Below are 19,834 nucleotides of genomic sequence, written 5' to 3'. Positions count from 1 at the left end.
TTTTTTTTTTTGGTTTTTGGGGCCACACCCGTTTGATGCTCAGGGGTTACTCCTGGCTAAGTGCTCAGAAATTGCCCCTGGCTTGGAGGGACCATATGGGATGGGGGATCAAACCGTGGTCCTTCCTTGGCTAGCGCTTGCAAGGCAGACACCTTACCTCTAGCACCACCTCACCGGCCCCACTACTAAGCAATTTTGAGGCATCATGCAGCTGCATAGAACCACAAAGTCCAGGATATATAAATTTGTAACAAATTTGGTGACTTAGCAGTTTTGATAAGGTTAAGTTGTAGAGCTGGGTTTGTTTCTGTCAGAGAGCTGTGGCTGTGGGCTGTTGTGCCTTCAGACAGAAATGGGGCTCTGTACTCATCCAATTCAAGAAGGTCCCAGTGACAGTAATTTTTATATTGATTAGATGTTGGCTTAACAAATTATTAAAAGTAATTTCATGTTATAGAGATAACAAGGGGCTAGACAGTGTCAAACAGTGACAAACGCTTAGCTTTGGATCACAAAATTGATTAACAAGCAATGGAGAATACATTGAAGGAAATGAAGATTGTAAGGACAGGAGTTGAGAGTTGAGGGCACTTTGCTGGTAGTGAGGTGCAGTAACTTTGCCCATTGATCATATAACATTTAATGTAATTGAAACCATGTTACCTGAACTGTAATTAAAAATTGTAATTAATTTTTGATAATAACACCATGATTTACCAAGTTGTTCCTAATAGTCATTTAAGGCAGTAAATGTTCCAACCCCAACCCCAGTGTGTCCTTCCCTTCACCAGAATCCCCAGTTTCCCCCTCACTACCCTAACCCTCCTCCTTGCAGGCACAAATATATTTAATTCAAAAGTAATCAAAATGTTTTAAGTAAGATTGATTCCATGTATGGCCTAAAATTTTTAACATGAATACCAGAAAGTTTGATTTCTCACAGTTGATTTCTCTTAGATCATGGTGGTCCAAAGGCTTCACCTTGGCTAAGACAGTCTCTCACAAGTAAGAGGCGCAAGTAAGAGATGCCAGGAGAACTGACACCTCTGCAGCTCCCAAAGAGCCCTGGCAGTAGAAGGCCAGGAAGAGGCTGGCACACTCACCCCTTGGGAAAAGAGCCCTGCTTAGGCAAGAGCAATAAAGACACAGCCAGGGTTCCATGAGGCCATTTCAATGGAAAGAAATCTTTCTTTCCTAAACTCAACCCAAGGGCAAAAAGAATTATTACTTCCTGGAAATTGAACCAGGGGACTTGAAAGTGTTTCATATTAAAAGCAGAAAAACACCAAGAAAGAGAAAAATAATTACATTTCTCAAAAGCTTTTGAGAACAAATGCTGGCTTGTGAGAAATAATTTTCCTCTATTTGATTTCTCCATTTCCCTTTGTTCTGCAGTTGAGGGGTTCCACATGGCTCTGGGAGATTATTTTCCCCTGGGGAGAGAAGATCAAACCCACCCTGCTTTGCTGGAGGCTCATCCGTGCTGGGAGTAAGCTTGGAACCGTAGAAAAACAAGACTGCCTAGAAGAACCCTCAGAGCTCTGGTATCCATGCCATGTGTTGGCAACAGAAAGGGCCAAAGAATGGCTGGAGAACACCTGCCCTTAAACTGCCCAGAGTGAAAGACACTATTACAATCAAGTAGTAAGAAGCAAGTGACTCCTGGTGGACGCTGCTGACCACTTGTACAGAATCAGGAGGTGGGTGGATGTGACTGGATCAAAAATCAATTGGGAAGCAAGTGGTAAAACTAGAACAAAGACTGTTTTTTTGTTTTTGTTTTGCTTTGGAGCCACACCCATTGATACCCAGGGTTTACACGTGGCTCTGCACTCAGGAATTACACCTGGCAAAGGTGGGAGACCATATGGAATGCCTGGGATTGAATCCAGGTTGATGCATGCAAGCCCAGTGCCCTACACACTGTACCATGGCTCCAACCCCAGAACAAAAACTCTTGAGGCCAGGATCTGGAGCTTGGTTATTTGTAAAGCGCACATATAGTTAGTGTGCTGAGTTAATTGTCAACACATGAGTAGCAGGTTTGAGAGAGGTCTCAGGGTCAGTTCTGAGGATCAGCAGCATTGGGTCAACTCTTGGGGTAAAGTCACCATAAGCTTATGTGATGGGATCCTATCAGAGATATTGATACATGGAGTATATTCACAGGGAGGAACTAAGATGGCTAGAGCTGAGCCTTATCTAGAACATTCAGCTTTCAGGAGCAAGATCCTTGGGATCTAGTTGACCACTTTTGGGCATTTGAAACCTTGACATGTGGCAAGAATGAATTTGTTCTGTGTTGCTTTTGGGATACATTTACTAACGGGGTTTGTTTCTCTTCCAGTCAGGTTACCAGCCAGGCTCATTGATCCAGGCTGTCTTCCCAAGGATGTCCGTGTACTGAACAGCCTTGGCTAGTATCTGCCACCAGAATGAAGTAGGTAGCTTATAGTCTTGCAAGACAGAGTGGCAACTTTCTCAGGAACAAAGAGCGGGTAGATAGGCATTAAGAAAGATGAGCAGCAGGGGCCGGAGAGATAGCATGGAGGTAAGGCATTTGACTTTCATGCAGAAGGTCATTGGTTCGAATCCCGGCATCCTATATGGTCCCTGGAGCCTGCCAGGAGCAATTTCTAAGTGTGGAGCCAGGAGTAACCCCTGAGCGCTACCGCATGTGATCCCCCCCCCCCACCAAAAAAAAAAAGAAAGACGAGCAGCAGAAACTCAGTTTCTCTCCTGGATTACAGCTTGCTATGTGTGCAGATCAGGCTAGTCATCTCCCCTGGTGTCCCGGGGGCAGGAGGGTTTGGAGACCCCATTTGAAGTGGACGCTCTAGACTTGGTTCTAATCTTCCCACCTCAGATACTCAAACTTCCAGTCCAACCAACCCATGATCCCCATCATCTGTTTTCTTGTTTGGGGGGGTGGAGGAGAAAAATCCCAGCACAGATTTTTAACTCACCAGGTCAGACAATGTGTCTTTGCAGGGAAGGTCCCATGAGGTTGGCACAGCCTAAAAAGCACAGTACTGATGGGGCCGGAGAGATAGCATGGAGGTAAGGCGTTTGCCTTGCATGCAGGACAGTTGTTTGAATCCTAGCATCCTATGTTGTCATCCGGGCCTGCCAGGAGCGATTTCTGAGCATAGAGCCAGGAGTAACCCCTGAAAGCTGCTGGGTGTGACCCAAAAACAAACAAAAACAAACAAAAATAAGGGCACAGCACTGAAATAGTCCAGTGAACAGTGCCTCTGGCCCTGACTCAATAAGTACCTGAGTCTAATCCTTCACTTAGAGGGCCTTGGGTGAAGGGACACAGACAAGCAGCCATTTAAATCTGTTGCTTTCTTTCCTCCTATAATACAGAGTCAAAAAAACAAACACATACATCCATTGGTAACTGAAAACAATGGAAGTAAACTACCACAGTGATATAATTTAGTGCCAGTAGAAGAAAAATACATAAATAAATTCTGTTTGAAACTTGGATGTTGTACCTTTTTTTTTTTTAAGACTTTAGACTCCTATTTTCAGACCCTCCACTTTTTTCTAGTATTCTATGTTGTTAAGGTGAATATTTCACTTTTTTTAATCTTTTGTTGTCCACCACCAAGAAAAGTATACAAAGGTGTATGTAAATGATGTTGGAGAATCCTTAGGCAATAGTTTTGTTCCTGGACTGAACATCATCAGGATTATTGTTACCCATTTCCTTGGTGCTGATGGAGTCCTTAGGAAAGCACCCAGGGCCAGGCCAACTGGCTAACTAAGCTCAGAGAGACACCCCACCACCACCACCAAGGTTGACAAGCTTGTAGGAGAGTTGGTCAAATTTGGGAGGAAGACCACCCTTCTATGAATTTAAGATAGACTTTACTGCTTTGAACATTTTACACTTAAAGTTTGTAATGTATGACATGCTATTATAAGCATGAGAAAGAAAACGATCCCCAAGCCTGTGACCAACTTTTTGGTACGAATCCATTTCTAGATGCTTTGGTAAAGTAATTATAATCTTCATCAAAAATAAAAGCCTCGGGGCCGGAGAGATAGCACAGCTGCGTTTGCCTTGCAAGCAGCCAATCCAGGACCTAAGGTCCCGGCATCTCATATGGTTCCCCGTGCCTGCCAGGAGCTATTTCTGAGCAGATAGCCAGGAGTAACCCATGAGCATCGCCGGGTGTGGCCCAAAAACTAACTAACTAACTAACTAACTAACTAACTAACTAAATAAATAAATAAATGCCTCATCATTTCTGGATAGAAACAGATTGAAGAAGTCCCAAGAAGCTGGAGTAACCCATTCCTCTCTCAGAAACATATCACCCAAGGTGTCTGGGTTTGCACTTTTTTAATCCCCCCAGTGGATATCTCTTCCAGAATCAAGCACCTAGACAGGGTGAGAGTCTGGAAGTGTGTTCCTGTGAGGTCCCAATTGAAACAGAACAATGACACAGACTAAAAAAAAGTTTATCTCAAGAGATACTTTAATAGTTGACATTGTAAGATAACTTGTTACATCAGCTTTTAATTACAGATAAAGAAATCAAACACAACCATGAAGTGACAGGCAACATTACCTGCATGAAAAAGATCCGGGATCTAGTTCTATTTTGATACCTGGCAACTTTACATGTATCTTCGTTGGGGAGTGGTTGGGGCCTTGGGGACTCTGTGGTAGCAGGGATCCAACTCATCACATAGAAGTGTACTATTACTTGAGCCCATCCTCAGTCCACATTGGAAACCCCCCTCCCCCAAACTCATACTTCCATCCCCAATGTATTAATGTGCTATTTCTTGCAACAAAAGTTTAAAATTGCTCACTGCATCATTTTCTACATATTTATAAAATTTGTTTTGTTTTGGGGCCATTCCCAGCTTGCTTAAGACTTTCTATTGGCTCTGTGCTCAGGAATCACTCCTGGCACTGCTGAGGGATCATATGGGGTACTGGGTATGGAACCTAGGTTGGCTACACAAAAGGCAAGTGCCTTACTTGCTTTATTATAAGACTGTACCTTATTCTCCAGTGGGTAGAGTAATGATTACAACTGTTGTTATCTTAACTAATAAGAATGTATACTTTTGTTAATTATGAAATATTAAATTTTGTAGAAACATTTAATGAGATGAAGAGTTGATTTATTCCTTCCCAAGAAGGGCAAGCACTGATAAATATCATCCACTGTTATTATAAACAGTTAATTCACCAACAAGTCAAATCTTGGCTTTATTTTTATAGCTCTCAGCTCTAAGGAGTGTCATTCCCATATTACACAGCAATGGAAGAAGTTTTTGCCCATGTTTTCAAACTCGAGCTTTATTTTTGACTGTTCTGAAATTACATTAAAAATATGTACCAGTGGTCTTGACTATAGGCACTCTTTCAACATTATTCAAAGTAAATAATTTGGAGTAAAAGATTTACAAATGGATTTGCTCCTTATTTAATAGAGTCTAATATATAGCTCAAGAACTTAAATCCTACCTTTTGGTAACCAGAGAGTTTTCGTTCCCTAAGACAATACTAAATAAGTAAATGAATTCACCGGGGAGGGAGGAAAAACAAAAAATCCAAATACAATAGAAAGAAAAGTTTGGCTTTGCTCAGTTCTGTGGTATAAACATTTGACCACCATTTATTTCAAACCCCAACTCTATTCATCCAGGAGTTGAAGGAGAGACATGGTCGAGCCCCTGCCAGTAGAAGACAGCCCTGGCAACTGATATTGGGTGCTCACAACAGGATCCTAAAAGAGACTGGGAGTTCATGGCCAAGAGTACAGATGGTTACTACAGGGAAGTGGGAGGCAGGAATAGGCCCAGTTTCAGGCGTGTTCCCAAGATCGATTTATGACAGAGAACAAAGGACATTTAGAACACTGAGTCCTTTAGACACCCCAGGCCTGTCAACAGCTTGGAAAGGCTTTGTCTCAAGGATGCCTGAGTAGTTCTTTAAACACCACTGATTGACACAAGGGTTGGGCCTTAAACCCATGATGCTAGAACTTCTGAGGTGAAGGACTTGGAATTCTCTCATCTTCATGAGTGTTAGTTTTGTCTCAGAAGTAGGAGAAGCCAACACTGATTTTCCAAGGGAATAAGAAGTAACATTGGTATGTGTGATGTGTTAGCATCTCATTTGGATGGGACCATCACAGCTCTTCTCGTGGAGTTGTTGAGAGAACCAAGTGGAAGATGTATGCTTAAGGAACCGATGGAGAGAAAACCAGGAGCCTTCTTGCACAGGTTTAAGCCTTGTCCACCTCAAAGTGCTCATTTCAAAACAGAACTTTCTGCTCCTTTCTCTTCCCCTTTAAACTATCTTATGGAAAACACAAAGGCAAACTGTCCATCACAGGTCAACAAAGGCCTTCTCAGTGATGGAACTCAAGGCCAGTCTAGTTTGCACTGAGTGCAGAGGGTTAGTGACCTGTAAACAAAGAGCCTTCTTCAAGGTTGCTTCACTGATTGGGTGTGTGGAACTTCTTCTCCAGGCCCTCATTATACTGAATTGCTGGTCTGTGCTACAGGTTTTAGAAGGTTTACAAAAGTCTTATCTAATGGCAGTGAATGGCCGAATATCACCACCATTACATATTACAAACCATTCCAGAGCACAACCATGATGCTATATTGTACTTCATTTTTCTTCACCATTATTCACCAGAGAGAACAGGAGAGTTGAATGGCAACATGACTCTTCTCAGCAACATGAATGAAGGCCTTTAGAGTAGACACTGGCCAACTTCATCTTTGGGATGGAGCACACTCTACTGGGTGCTAGCTCGATGTATATGGAGTATTACCCACCTCTGGAAAGCATCCATCTCAAAGAGTTCACAGCAGGAAAAAATGTGAATATCTTGAGAACAAAACTTTTTGGTACAAAAGAACTTTTTATACACTGATTTTATTTAAAACAGAAATCATCCCAGTTGACACAAAAGCAAAACTTGGTTGAAAGCTCATAGAGAGTAAGTATAAGAAGCACAACCAATGCTTCCCCAAAAGAAATTTTATGGGCTGTCACTCCTTCCACAGTTTTTCCCAAGAGAAAAGCGTAATGAGCTGAGCTAGCTGAAAGCATGCTCCACCCCCGGAGAGAGTCCTCAAAGATTTAGGGAGGTGGCATTACTAAGGATCTACACTGCAGTCCAGTTTAGAAACACCCCTGGTGTTTGCCTTCTTATCATCTACAGGGTTTCTGTCTGCTTAAGTTTGCCTTGGCACACAAAACCACCTTGTCATCAATAGGATATGGACTAAGTTATTTTTCTGAGATAGTCATGATGAATTGGTACAAAGCTACTCCCCCTCCATCTATCTGGCTTTCTCTGTGTCCAGTGGGATCCATATTTCCTGGTTGTCCAAGTTCTGTCCTAAGAGTGTAGGCCCGGAACAGAATGATTCTTTGGGTAAAGATGAGAGACTTATAGGACCTCTCTCCAGTCAGCTTCACACTGTTATTTTCCCCCAACCCTGGTTTGTGTTAAATATTTCAAAAAGAGGTTCCTACCAACCAGAAGGAGGCTATGAAACATCCTGTTGGCTCCAACTGTGTGACTGAATTGTTGGATTAGCCACAATTCTCAGCCATGTTGCAGACTGGCTGATCCCCACTTCCTGAGCTCATCTGCTGGGCTGAGCGCTGCTGGTGTCTCTAGAACAAATCATTGCGCAGAATGTGAAACTGGTTCTTGTATGAGGGCAGTGCCCTTCATGGAGTCCTTGTCCTGGCCTGAGCCAAGGGCCTGCTTGCCTCTATTTCCTCAGCCCAGTCCTGGCTCTTCTCCACATCTTGATTCAATCTTGGGAATGTTTTTCATTTGAAAAATTCTTCCTCCCTCCCACCCGTGCCACAAATGTCCTTTGTCCCATCATAATTAAAAAAAAAAATCCCTGAAAGATCCAAATGGATTAACAATAAAGGTCTGAGTGGAGCCCTCAGACATCTGACAATGCAGAATTGTATTTCTAGAAAAGTGTGTAACCACATTTGTCTGGGCTGCAAAAGACACTGTGAAGTAAGACGCGAATAGAATTTCAGCCAACTCCCTAATTTCCGTAGTATGGCTTAGATTTCAAGGCCTTCCTGTGTTTTTTTCTGATAGAACGGGTATACATTACTAACTATAAAGTGATAAGGAAGTATAAAACAGCCACTGACTTCCAAGTGCGATCGAAACTAGCATTGAAGTTCACATGTATAAGTTAGTCAGTCATTTTAGCCTCAGTTAAGTTGCAGTATAGATGATTTGCAGTTCTGTTCAGTAGATCCTTAGCATGGCAGTTAACTGTGTAGAGGCCTGCCCTACTCACTAAGACTTAATTCCGGTCATCAGAACCCCTTGATTGACAAGCACTTTCCAATTTCCCATGCTGAACCAGGCGTAGGTTCTTGAGACAATAAGCAATAGACATTGGTGAAGGAAATAAAAGTCCTCTCCATGCAGAAGGAATATGAATAGATGTATGTGAGTATGCAGAAATGTGCAGGCCAGGACAGAGGTGCATTTTTGTTTGTTTGTTTCTTTTTACTGGAAACATAACAAGAACCCTACTGAATTGGACACATGACTTTAATCCAAATATGATCACCTTCTTCTAACATGAGCTCTGCCTCGGAACACACCATCTGTTCTTTCCATCACGCATTCAGCATTTTCTATGAGACCTTGGAAGATTCCAGGAGAGTCTTGGTGGGGTTTCTCCTTGTGGCTCTTTCTGGAACCCTGAACTCCAATTTCCAATTTGGAACGTGCAGGTGTTCTCCTTAACCCTGACCTTAGACAACATCTGCAAAGCTGCTGAAGGTCTCTGGACATGAATCCCTTCTCCAACCAAAATAGGTAGGAATCATTCTAAGTTGTTGACCACAAAATAACAGATAATTCTTTTTTAAAGGAAGAAAAAAAAAAAAAAGAAGAGACACGTTGAGGCTTTTTATATACATTCATTGCTTCTAACTTAAAAAAAATAACAAGAAAAAGAAAAATAGCATCAACTACTCTTAGAGCCACAATACTGTCTAGTTCTGTAGCTGGGTGGCTAGGTACATTTAGCATTAAGAAAAAAAAAAATCAAGGAATAGAACCCACAATAGCCCCACAGCAAAATAAAAAACCAGGCAGAAGTTTACCCCCACCCCCATGACTTTTTTTCTACATATACATTTTTTAGAATACTCTGAAAACCCCAATTAGAACAACAACAACAGACAACAACAACAAAGACAAACAGGCTTTATATTAAAAATGTCCATGTTCTTCATTGTTACTAAAGCAGCTTGGAGAATCTCCCCACTTGCAGCGGACTGCGGACTGACTCCATTAAGTGACCCGGCAGATAGCAGCACAGGATTGGCATTCCATGTTCATCACTTTTTTTTTTTTAAAAAAAAAACAATGTAAACCTTTCATAAAAGAATATTTTGCGTAAAAATCAGAATCATTCCAATAAAAGGTCTGATCGTCCTGTTCCCTGAGGCCCGCCAGGGAGGTCTGGCTGGATCCCATGGTTTTCTGCTTGGAGCAGGGCGAAAAGCACAGCTGCATTTCAGAAGAACCTGAAAATGAGCCCCAAGACAGGGCCCTGCAGGAGGGCAAGAGAACCCTGCTTGGGTCTCTGTCCAAACCTAACTGACTCTCTGCAGGCCGAACCATCAGAGCCAGAATTGAATCCCCTGGTCATTTCCCATCTGAATTTCCCAATAAATGAACCTCATGGGCTGAACCAAACAGGTATGCAATCCTAAAGAATGTGAGTGACATTGTATCTGGATGTCCACATGAACAAATCTGCGGGGCTTCCCCAAAGGCATATGCAACCCTAAAGAATGCGACGAAAGGTTGGCTTGTTCCTTGGGCCATGAAACCCTTATGGAACACAGTCAAAGGGACAGAAATCATGTATGCCTCACAAGAAATGATTCTGTTGGTAGTGAAATGTCCCTTAGTGGTGGAGGCAGAATTCCTCAGCGGCCAGCCAGCTGGGGGGTCGGGATGAGGGGAGGGGGTGTCTTGGGGTAGCTGAAACCAGGCTTATCCCACCTCAGAAATGCTTTTAAAGACGTGAGAGACAGAAATCTCAAATGAAAAATGGGGTGTTTTTTTTTTTTTTGGCTAACAAATAGAGGCCATACATAACTAAATACAATTTTAAAAAAATGCTGAGATGCAGGTATTTTTTTTAAAAGCAGCTTTCGAAATATCAACCACAGCATTAAACAGAGAACATAGTACATTCCAAAGTTAATACAGATAAACGGTATATAATGCAATAATGCCACAGTTATTCCACGTATGTCTCAAGGCTGATTCTAAACTTGGACAAAAAATTTTCTAGTTTCTTAGCTTTTGCTACTTCTCTAAAGTTTTCCACCACTGTTTATTTTTATTTTTTTTTTTCCTTTTTCTTCTTCTTCTTCTTCTTTTTTTTTTTAAATGTCCCAGGAGTTACCTTCACACCTGGAACATTTTCCCTCCCCCCAACCCCCATCCTCGGCATGTTTTCAAACAAAACCAAACCACAATGACAAGAGAATGTTTGACATCGTCATTCCATAGACACGGGTCGATGCAGGCGTGGCACTTCTTTCAGCGCCTCCTTTAGGATTTACAGCCTGCCCAGAGTCACCCACCAGCTTCTTTTGGCCAACTGCTGCTGCACAGCCAGCGCGCACGTGCAGTGGCCTCCCTGGGCCTAGGCTTGGGAGCACATGCCAGCCTGCACCCTGTGTCCCTGGGGCAGGGAAAGGGGGCGGCCTGCCCAGCCTTTTCCGTGCCCCTCTGCAGGGAAAGGTGGGCACCTCTTTCTTCTCCTCCACCTTGACTAGTCTTAGGAGAGCTTCAGCTCGCAGTTTCACCCCAGCTACACACGGGAACAGGCCTGACTAGGGACTCCCCACCCCACCCCTAGGGGCACCCCTCTGCCCTTGCTGTGACAGGTTGCATTTTGCTGCAGCTGGTTCTCCACCTTTCTGGGTGCAGGGGACTTCCATGCTCTCGTGGGGAGGTGGGAGGGGGACCATGCCACCCTGTTTCCAAGCCAGCAGAGCCCGGGCTCTGTTCCAGGACCTGGGAGGCCCGGGCCAGGCAGGGTTGAGGCTGTGGCGTCTTGGGGCAAATCAGGCACTTGTGGCGGCCTGATGTTGCTGGGTTATGTCACTTCCTCGCATTCCCGAGGATTCTGTTTCCTACACAGACACAGCCAGCCCTGGAGGGAAAGCGTATCCAAAACAGAGGCATAGACACATCAGGGCTTAAGGTACTGGATGATATTGTAGAAACTGTTAAGATGCTTCTGGGCACAATTGGTAGCTTACAAAAATACTTTCCTATGGTTTAAGGGCATTGCCCCATCGCTGTTCTTCCACGTGGAAATGTTGGCGGTCCCCAAGTGACCAGAAGGTCCCGGATTCTTCCTCCATGGGGTCTGTAAACCCCGCCCCCATTTACTACCCCCAGACTCCGGCCCTTTAAACATCACAGACAAGCCTGGAGCATCCTTGCCTGTTCCCCAGCCCCTCGAAGGCTTGGTGGGTCTGTCTGTGCTGCAGATGGGGGCTCGGACACCAACAACTGGGGTACCCGCCACGCGGAGAGGCACAGGAGATGGAGGTACAGGGAGAGACGCAGCAGGCGGGCTTGGCATCGAGAGGGCGGGCTCCAGGGGCCCCGCGGTTTTTCTTAAATAAATAAATCTTTTTTTTTTATTTTTTATTTTCTTCATAATGTAAAAAATAAATGGTATTTCCCTTTGGCAGTAAATAGCTGATTTGACAGTAGCCCGAATGCTGTCTTTTGCTTGATTTCCTTTTGTTTGTAAGAGAGCACAGCTTCATGTTGTGATGTTGTTGTTGTCATGGTGTGTGGCGGCCCATGCCTCTGATGGCAACTGCTTCTGGAACCTCTTGCATACATGTGGGTTGCGGCCTGTGACCCTCTCCTTCACTTGTGGCCCAGGTAGGCACCTAGGGTGATGCAGGCACCCACCAGAGCCAGGCTGAGAAGGGCCTTCAGAGACAGCCAGGAGAAATCGAACAGCGGCCGCATGCTGGGGCCGTACAGCTCCACAAAGGCGTCCTGCAAGGAGACAGGAGTGAAGAAAGGGTTAGAGAGAAGAGGCTTAACTTCTGCACAAGGATATGAACTTGGGGCTGGCCTGGTATCTGTGCAGGGTGGAAGGGTAGGTGGGTTAGGGGCGAGGGTGGCCAGCCCTTGGCAGCGGTGACTATCCATCTACTATTTACACTTTATTGGAGAAGTATTTCCCAAGAGTCTCTTTTCCTGCCAGGACACAGACAATACTGAGAGCTCTTATATCCGGCAGCTTTTATATTGTAAAGGGGGACCCACAAATGAAATAAATGTGTCCTATAGAGCATCAGAGAGTGCTAGGAGAAAAATGAAATAGCAAGAGCCAATACTGGTGACTTTGAAATTTTGGCTAGCATGGCATTCACAAACATCCTTTAAGACACTACGCTGAGGGGCTAGGGAGTGAGTAAGGCCTTAAGGTGCCTGTTTTGCATGCTAAAGAAAGGAGTTGGATCACTGAGGAGTTGGATCCACCAGCAGGGATCCCCAGAATAGGGTCTTGAGTAGCCCCTAAGTACTGCCCATTATGATCTCAAAGTTCCTCCTCTCCAAACCACAAAAACTCAACATAGGGCTAGAAAAATAGTACAAGGCATAGGGTGCTTGCCTGGCATGTAGCCAACCCAGGTTCCATCTTTAGCATCCCATATGATTGTTCTATTCCTGCCCCACCAAGCACCACCTGAGCACAGGAGTAGGCCCTGAGCATCGCTGGGTATGGACCCAAACCAAACCAGAACATGCACCTATTGTTGATTCCTTATAACAATGAAATAAAGAAATCAAATCACCCACATATCACGATGATGTCTGATTTCTTAGATTTGGGGGGAAGGGGCCAGAGTGATAGCACAGCAGGCAGGCATTTGCCTTGCATGCAGCTGACCCAGGTTCGATCCCTGAGCGCAGAGCCAGAAGTGTGAAGCCTGGAGCAAAAGGGACTCCATTTTGTCAACCCAAAGTTATGTTTCCATTTAAGACTAACAAGGCTAAGTTCCATGTAAGGGCTAAGTTTCTATCCCAACAATAATGACTCAGACCCCAAGACCCTATAAACCACAATATACCACCCTAGACATGTAGCTATAAAAGAACATGATGACACACCCTAGAAACACCCTAGACAAAAGCCAATCAGCTTAAAGGCCAAGACTTCCTGTTTCTAGCCCTATATGACCTGGCTTGTGACCCCCAAGCAGGGTCACCTTTCTGGGAGATGACCCTAGCTGGCCAGCTTGTAGCATGTTGGTAGATGAAATAAAGCTTTGCTTTGCTTTACTTCAATTGTGTGATCTTGTCCTTCAACTCTGGACCCTAACAGGAGTAAACCCTGAGAGCTGCTGAGTGTAGCCCCAAAACAAAAACAAACAAAAGATGGGGGGGGGGGACACGACTTGATTCAACATTTGGACCCAACAAATATTTAATCAACTCCCAAATGAGGACCTAAACATAGAGAAGTAGAACAAAGATCTTCACCCAGAAAGGAGGAAAAGGCTCTTTAATTTGTTATAATCTATTCAGTCATGAAGAGGAGACACATGTGGTTCCACATAACCCCCACCTGGAATCCGGGTCCACTGGGTCACTCAGGACCCAGTAATCATGCTGTCTTGGGATACGTTTCACAGTAGAGGGACCAGGATCTCTTCTGCCTCCTGCCTCCATATGTAGTCCTGGTACACAAAGGTGCGGAACAAGTTCTTTGTCAACCAATGACTCAAGTTTTGTCCCTCAAATCACTAAGTAAGTCAGGCTGCAGGGCCAAGGGGTCTTCTCCCCCACCCCGGTACTACCTGTCCATGACAGGTATCCACAGGGATAAAGTGGACCTGGGAGAGTTAAGGGAGGGGTCAGGACCAATCAGCCCCTAAATATGTGCGCCCAGCCTGGTGCTTTCAAACACCCTGATGAGGGTGGTTTCTCATGTCTGTTGAACAGTCTGTCATTATTTGTTTAACATGGGGATTGTTTTAAATAAACACATGCTCGTTATTTTCTGGATTAAAGGCAGCAGGGCTTAAAGGAAGAGAAATTCTAGGGCACCCTTTCTGCAGTCCAGACCTCTGAAGACACTTTCCTCTCAGGGGTCCAGACCTAGCAACCCCTGACTGCCCTCAGGCCACAGAGGTCAGGGAAGAGGGGCACGGTGCCAGCTGGAAGGTGGTTTAAGAGGGCTAAGGGACAGATAAAGGGGCCCCTATTTCCAGGGGCTCTTTACAGGACTGGGAGTAAGCCCGGGCTGCTGATAGGGACAAATGGTCCGAGCTGCAGGGGCATTGTCGTCCTTCCTGGCTCTGTCTCTTTTAGGACATCCTGCAAATCGGCCCTGTCCTCTCCAGAACACTTGGAGAAGTTATATTCAGATGAGACAATGGTCCAAATACACAGATGCTGAATTGATATTAAAATCCAACAAAACTGGGGCTGGAGAGATAGTGGGGCATTTGCCTTGCAAGCGGCGACCCAGGAGGGACCCGGTTTGATTCCCGGCATCCCATTTGGTCTTCCAGTCTGCCAGGGGCAATTTCTGAGTGCAGAGCCAGGAGTGGCCCCAAAACCACTCAGTAAGTTAATCAATCAATAGATAAAGTTAAAAAAAATAAATTCCAACAAAACCAACAAGTGAATGAGAAAAATGGAAAGGAATATTGAGCTTAGCTAGGAAAAGGGGGCAGAGGGATGTCTGTGGACAAGTTGGGTCCTCCTCTTCGGTCCCTCACAGACCTGGCCAGTGCAGAGACCTTCACTAGTCCAGGTCACTAAGGTTAAAGAGGGTGACATAGTGGAGGAGGGAAAAGGATGCAGAGAGATAGGACTTCGAGGAGGGAGTTTGTCTTGCTTGAGGCTGATCCGGATTTGATCCCCAGAATCTCATATGGGTGATCCCTGAGCACGCATTTGACACTAGCTCCATCTCTGCCCTCCCATATGGTCCCCTGAGCCTGCAGGGGTAATTTCTGAGTGCAGAGCCAAAAGTATCACCGGCTGTGGCCCCAAAACAAAGCATAAAATTAAGGACAAATAAGCGATGGTTCAAGCACAGAGACACAAAAGAGATAGAGAGAAAGGAGGGGTGAGAACGGAGCAATAGTACAGCGGGGAGGGCATTTGCCTTGCATGTTTGGGCAACCCGAATTTGGCATCCTCATCTGGTCCCACAAGAGTGATTTCTGAGGGCAGAGCCAGGAGTAACCCCTGAGCACCACAGAGTGTGGCCCCCAAAACCCCAAAACAAAGGGAGGGGGGAAAGACAGACAGACACATATAAGTGAAAGAAATAGAAATGATGGGGGAGAGACAGACAGACAGAGAGCATCCCTGCAGGTAGCCCGAGCACATTTTCTGCTGAGCACTCACACAGGACTGGACTAGGAGGTTTAGGGCTGGTTCTGGTAATTCAGGGAACCCAAAGGCTCAGGTGGAGTGGCGACTGCACCTGGGCTCTGTGGAAGGAGGATGGCACTGACCCCAGTGCTGGCTGCGAGCCCCACGGCCCCAAGGAACAAACAGCTTGTACCACACATCTCCAGCTAGCAGCAGGGCTAGAGGAGAGAAGAAAGCAGGAAAGGGCTGAAGAGGCATGCGATGTGGGAGGGAGGGAGAAGAGCTTAAAGGAGGGAGGAAAGGAGGGAGGAAAGAGGGAGGATGAGAGAGAAGTTAGAAGAATGGAGGGAGGGAAGGAGGAAGGAGGAAGATGAGGAGAAAGATGATAGGGGAGGGAGGGAAGGATGACAGGGTGGAGAGAGGCAGGTGGAGGATGGCTGGACACTCCCAGAGCAGGGCTCAGAGTCAGCTCCCTACGGAGGCCAGAGGGGCAGCCCCATGGTATGAGCATGTCTATGGCCCGTGGAGCGTGGCCTGAGCGACAGCTGCACAGGAAGTGGCTGTTTCCGCCCTGGGATCCCAATGCGGCCTCTGCCCTGAGAAGCCCTCCAGGTCCCCCTGTTGTTCCCTCAGTCCATCCTGACTCCCCAAATACTGATTCTGGGCTGGGGGAGATGCCCGGAGCATGGAACTGAAGAACACACAGCTGGGCTCAGCACCCCAAGTCCTGTATGGGGGGCCCCAAATGTCACCTGCTAAGGGGCCTGGAGCTCGGGTGGTCCCTGGAATCTGGGCCAGGGACCGGAAAGGAATCGAATTTGGGAGCCCTGTAGGAAAGGCAGGAGATGAGACTCAGAACCGACCCAACAGACCAGGCCTGTGGGCATGTGGAGGAGTGGGGGACACAGAAGGCCTGCACTGCCATCGCCTCAAGCTGGGAGATGCTAAGGGCTTGTCAGAGGGTTCCAGCTCAGTCCACAGTCCCGGCCTCAGACCCTTTCTGGGGGCTGGGCAGGAGGGAGAGGAGAGCCCCAGGGAGGGGAGAGTCGCTGCCCTGCACCAGCCCAGCCTTGGAGCAGGACAGTGTCTGGTGCTTCCAGAGTGGAAGTGGTGGAGTGGGTGGATGAATGCATAGAGAGCACTGGGACCCCAAGGCTGGGAGAGCCCCAACCTGCATGCTCATGGCTCATTTGTGATTCCTACTATAACACACCACCCTGCCTAGGTGCCCGGGGAAGACTCTGGCCCTAAGGCCCAGGGTCTGTAGTGTGATGGGGGACCCAGCCCTTGGAAGCCATCTGAGACAGGAAGTGCGTATCAGACAATGGGGTCACAATGCCTCGAATGTGAATGTTTGTATGTGTGCATATATGTATGTGTGATTATGTATGTATACATGTGTGAGTGTATCTGTGTGGGGGAGGCATTTTTGTACATGCATGTTTGTATACTATGTATGAGTATGCCCTGCACGCATGTTTATGCACACATGTGTGTGAGCATACACTTATGCAAGTACATGTGTTGCTTCGTGTGTACATGTGGATGGGGGCATGGGATACCTGTGCCTATATATGTGTGCACGAGCGTGCATGGAGGTGAGTGCCTGTGTGTCTTTGAGTGTGTGAGTATATGAGCACGGCTCCTCCTGGCTGAGGAAAGGATGGGAGAAATAACTTTCTAGCAGATTTCACAGGCACAGAGGCATTGGGACTAGGCCTTGTATGGCCTTGGCTTGGAGCTGAATTTCTTTCCTTCCTTCCTCACCCACTAGTCCCAAGGTCCTGCTGCTTCTGGGCTCAGCATCCTGTTGCTGGGGAGAGGGTTTGGGGGAGGCCAGTGTGTGAAACACACAAGTGTGGAGCAGAAACTGTAATTACAAGCAAGTCGGAAAAAGACAACTCGCCCACTTGAAAAACGAAGGCGATGAGCAAACACCCCCTTCTGCTCCTGCATGGTGTTCCCGGAGGTGGGAGGACCCAAACCTGCCATACCAGAGCCCTCTCCACAGCCACCCATGTCCCACCCCATGTCCCCTTCGATAGCTCAGATGGCAGTGCGGAGGACGGCAGTCTATGATGGAGCCAGACAATCGCACAGCAGGGAGGGCATTTGCCTGGCACGTGGCCAACCTGGGTTCGATCCCCAACATCCCATAGGGTCTCCCGAGCCTTCCAGGAATGATTTCTGAGCATAGAGCCAGAAGTAACCCCTGAGCGCCACCGGGTGTAGCCCATGAAAACAAATGCCTCCGTCTTACCTACTGTGGAAGGCTGGGTGAGTGCCCATGAGAGTCACTCCACTCCAAGTCTCCCCAGACCCCTAAAAGCACAGATACGGGTGCAGACTCCAATCCACACACATCAGTGCTAGAAGGCCCCGAGCCATGCATAGACTCCACCAGGTTCACTAAAACTTGGGAGAAGATTCAGCCCAGAGAAGAGGGGCAATCGTAGATAGGACACTGTGGGGGCACCCAGGCCTGGCTCCAGTGTTTAGCTGCAGGGGCTGGAGGGTGAGAGAGGAACTGAGAGCAGCCTGATGGGCACCGTTGGGAATTAATGGGAGGTTCTGCCAGCAGAGGGATTTACGCAACCTTGTACATCTATTTGGATCTGCCCCTTGGTTTGGGGCCATACCTGGCGATGCTCAGGACTTAACTCCTACTTGCACCAGGCAGGGCGGTGGAGCATATGAGAATTGAACCAGTCAGCTGTGTGCAAGGCAGTGCCTTACCCGAATGCTCCCTCCAGGGCTCTTGTTTACAGAGTCTCCCTGCTGGGGTATTAGCAGTGGTACCTGCAGGCTCTGGGTCCTAGGAGGAGGCTGTCCCAACAACCCAAAGCTAGCCAATGAGGCAATGGGCCTCCACCTCTTTTAACCTTTGCTGCTCACCTTCCCCGGATCCCTATCTCTCCTTTTTGCCTCTGCCCCAGCCCCATCCCAGACTCGGCCCCTCTTGGGTCCATTTTATTCAGAGCTGATGGGACAGGGACTTACTTAGCATAGTGCCTCCTCCCCAAGGAATAGGCCTCCCCAGTGGCACAAAGGTGTGGGGCTTCCTCGGTGGGGCCAGCAGGCATTTGGGATGGACCCCCTTCGCTGACCCCTTGCAGGTGTGGGGTCATGCTAGGCTGGCACTCGGGGGCTCAGAGCAGAGCACCTGCACACACATGTGCACAGGACACAAAGCTGTACATATATCTCACATGTGCGCACAGAACACACACATGTACACACATCCGCAAACACCTTGGTATGTAATAATGCATGCACTGAACACAACATACACACAACACGTGCACAGGATACACATGCACACACCACACCCATGCAAGGAAACAACACACCACACATGTGTGATGCCATGCACACACACGCGTTGACATGTGCGTAACACAAGTTCACAGGGCATACCTGTGCATACCACATATGTGTGTAAGGATACTTACATGCATGTGTACTCTCATACATGCAAACAGGGCACAAACATGTACATGAATGTGCACAGAACACACATGTACATGAACCCACAGATACATGTGCATAGGCCAGTCATACATGTGCATGCCACACCTATACATTTAACTGCATGCATGTGCATGCCCACCTATCCCACATGCATGTACACCTATGCATATGCCCCCCCACACCACACATGCTTACACACCTCATATACATAAGCCTACAACTACCTTCCATGGTCCTCAATTCTGCAGCCACAAGAATCCTGGGGTCCAACAGAGTGGCCTCAGTGCTGCCCCTGCCCCCAGGGAGAAGCTCCCCATGGCCCCTGCTCCATCCCTAGGCCTAGGACCCAACAGGAAGCCAAGGGGTCAGACCCTTCTCAGTGCAGCAGGCAGGGCTCAATCCGGCTCTGCTCATCAGGAGACTCAGTGTGCATAGGGACAGAGTGCTTCGGAGGGCACAGCCAGGCCCTCAGGAGGTGCTTCCTTCCAGCATGTCACTCAGGTGGGGGGTTAAGACCTCTCCCCATAAATCAAGCACAGTATCTCAGGGCCACAACATGAGTTCCCAGCTGGGGTGGACACAGAAGCCAGCACTGGCCTCGCTCTTTCCCCAGACGCACTCAGATAACCAACCCACCACAATGAGGACACATCATTTGTGAAGGAGGAGAGAGGCACCACTACTGGGCAGCTACCGGATATTCTGAGTACAGCAGAAATGCCTCTCAGAGGGCTGGGCTGCTCCGAGCCATGCTGCCTTCTGGATCAAACTGCAAATCCCTAGCCTGTGCTGCCACAGCTAAGCTTCTGCTTCTTTTGAAGACAGAAAAGAAGGTGCCAGCTAGGGGGAGAGAAAAGGCCTACAGAGGCGAAGCCGGGTCTGCACAGGGACTAGCCAGGCTGAGAAACACACCCAGAGAAGCTGCAGCA

The 19,834-nt window shown here is 47.1% G+C and overlaps 2 protein-coding genes across 2 annotated transcripts in view; both read right to left on the bottom strand.

Moving 5' to 3' along the window:
* The window catches only part of KDSR (3-ketodihydrosphingosine reductase), a 425,889-nt gene that overhangs the window by 186,397 nt on the left and 219,658 nt on the right, over positions 1-19,834 (bottom strand). The gene's annotated exons all lie outside the window — the stretch shown is intronic.
* Positions 11,517-19,834, bottom strand: part of BCL2 (BCL2 apoptosis regulator) — a 164,137-nt gene continuing 155,819 nt past the window's right edge. The window contains exon 2 of the mRNA XM_049782095.1: positions 11,517-12,092. Coding sequence (XP_049638052.1) covers positions 11,958-12,092 — 135 coding nt within the window. The 3' untranslated portion in view covers positions 11,517-11,957. The remainder of the gene's footprint in view (positions 12,093-19,834) is intronic.

Source organism: Suncus etruscus, chromosome 10 (assembly GCF_024139225.1).
Source record: "Suncus etruscus isolate mSunEtr1 chromosome 10, mSunEtr1.pri.cur, whole genome shotgun sequence".
Classification (NCBI taxonomy): Eukaryota; Metazoa; Chordata; class Mammalia; order Eulipotyphla; family Soricidae; genus Suncus; species Suncus etruscus.
The sequence above is the reverse complement of the archived record's forward strand: the minus strand, read 5'-3'. Positions and strand labels throughout refer to the sequence as shown.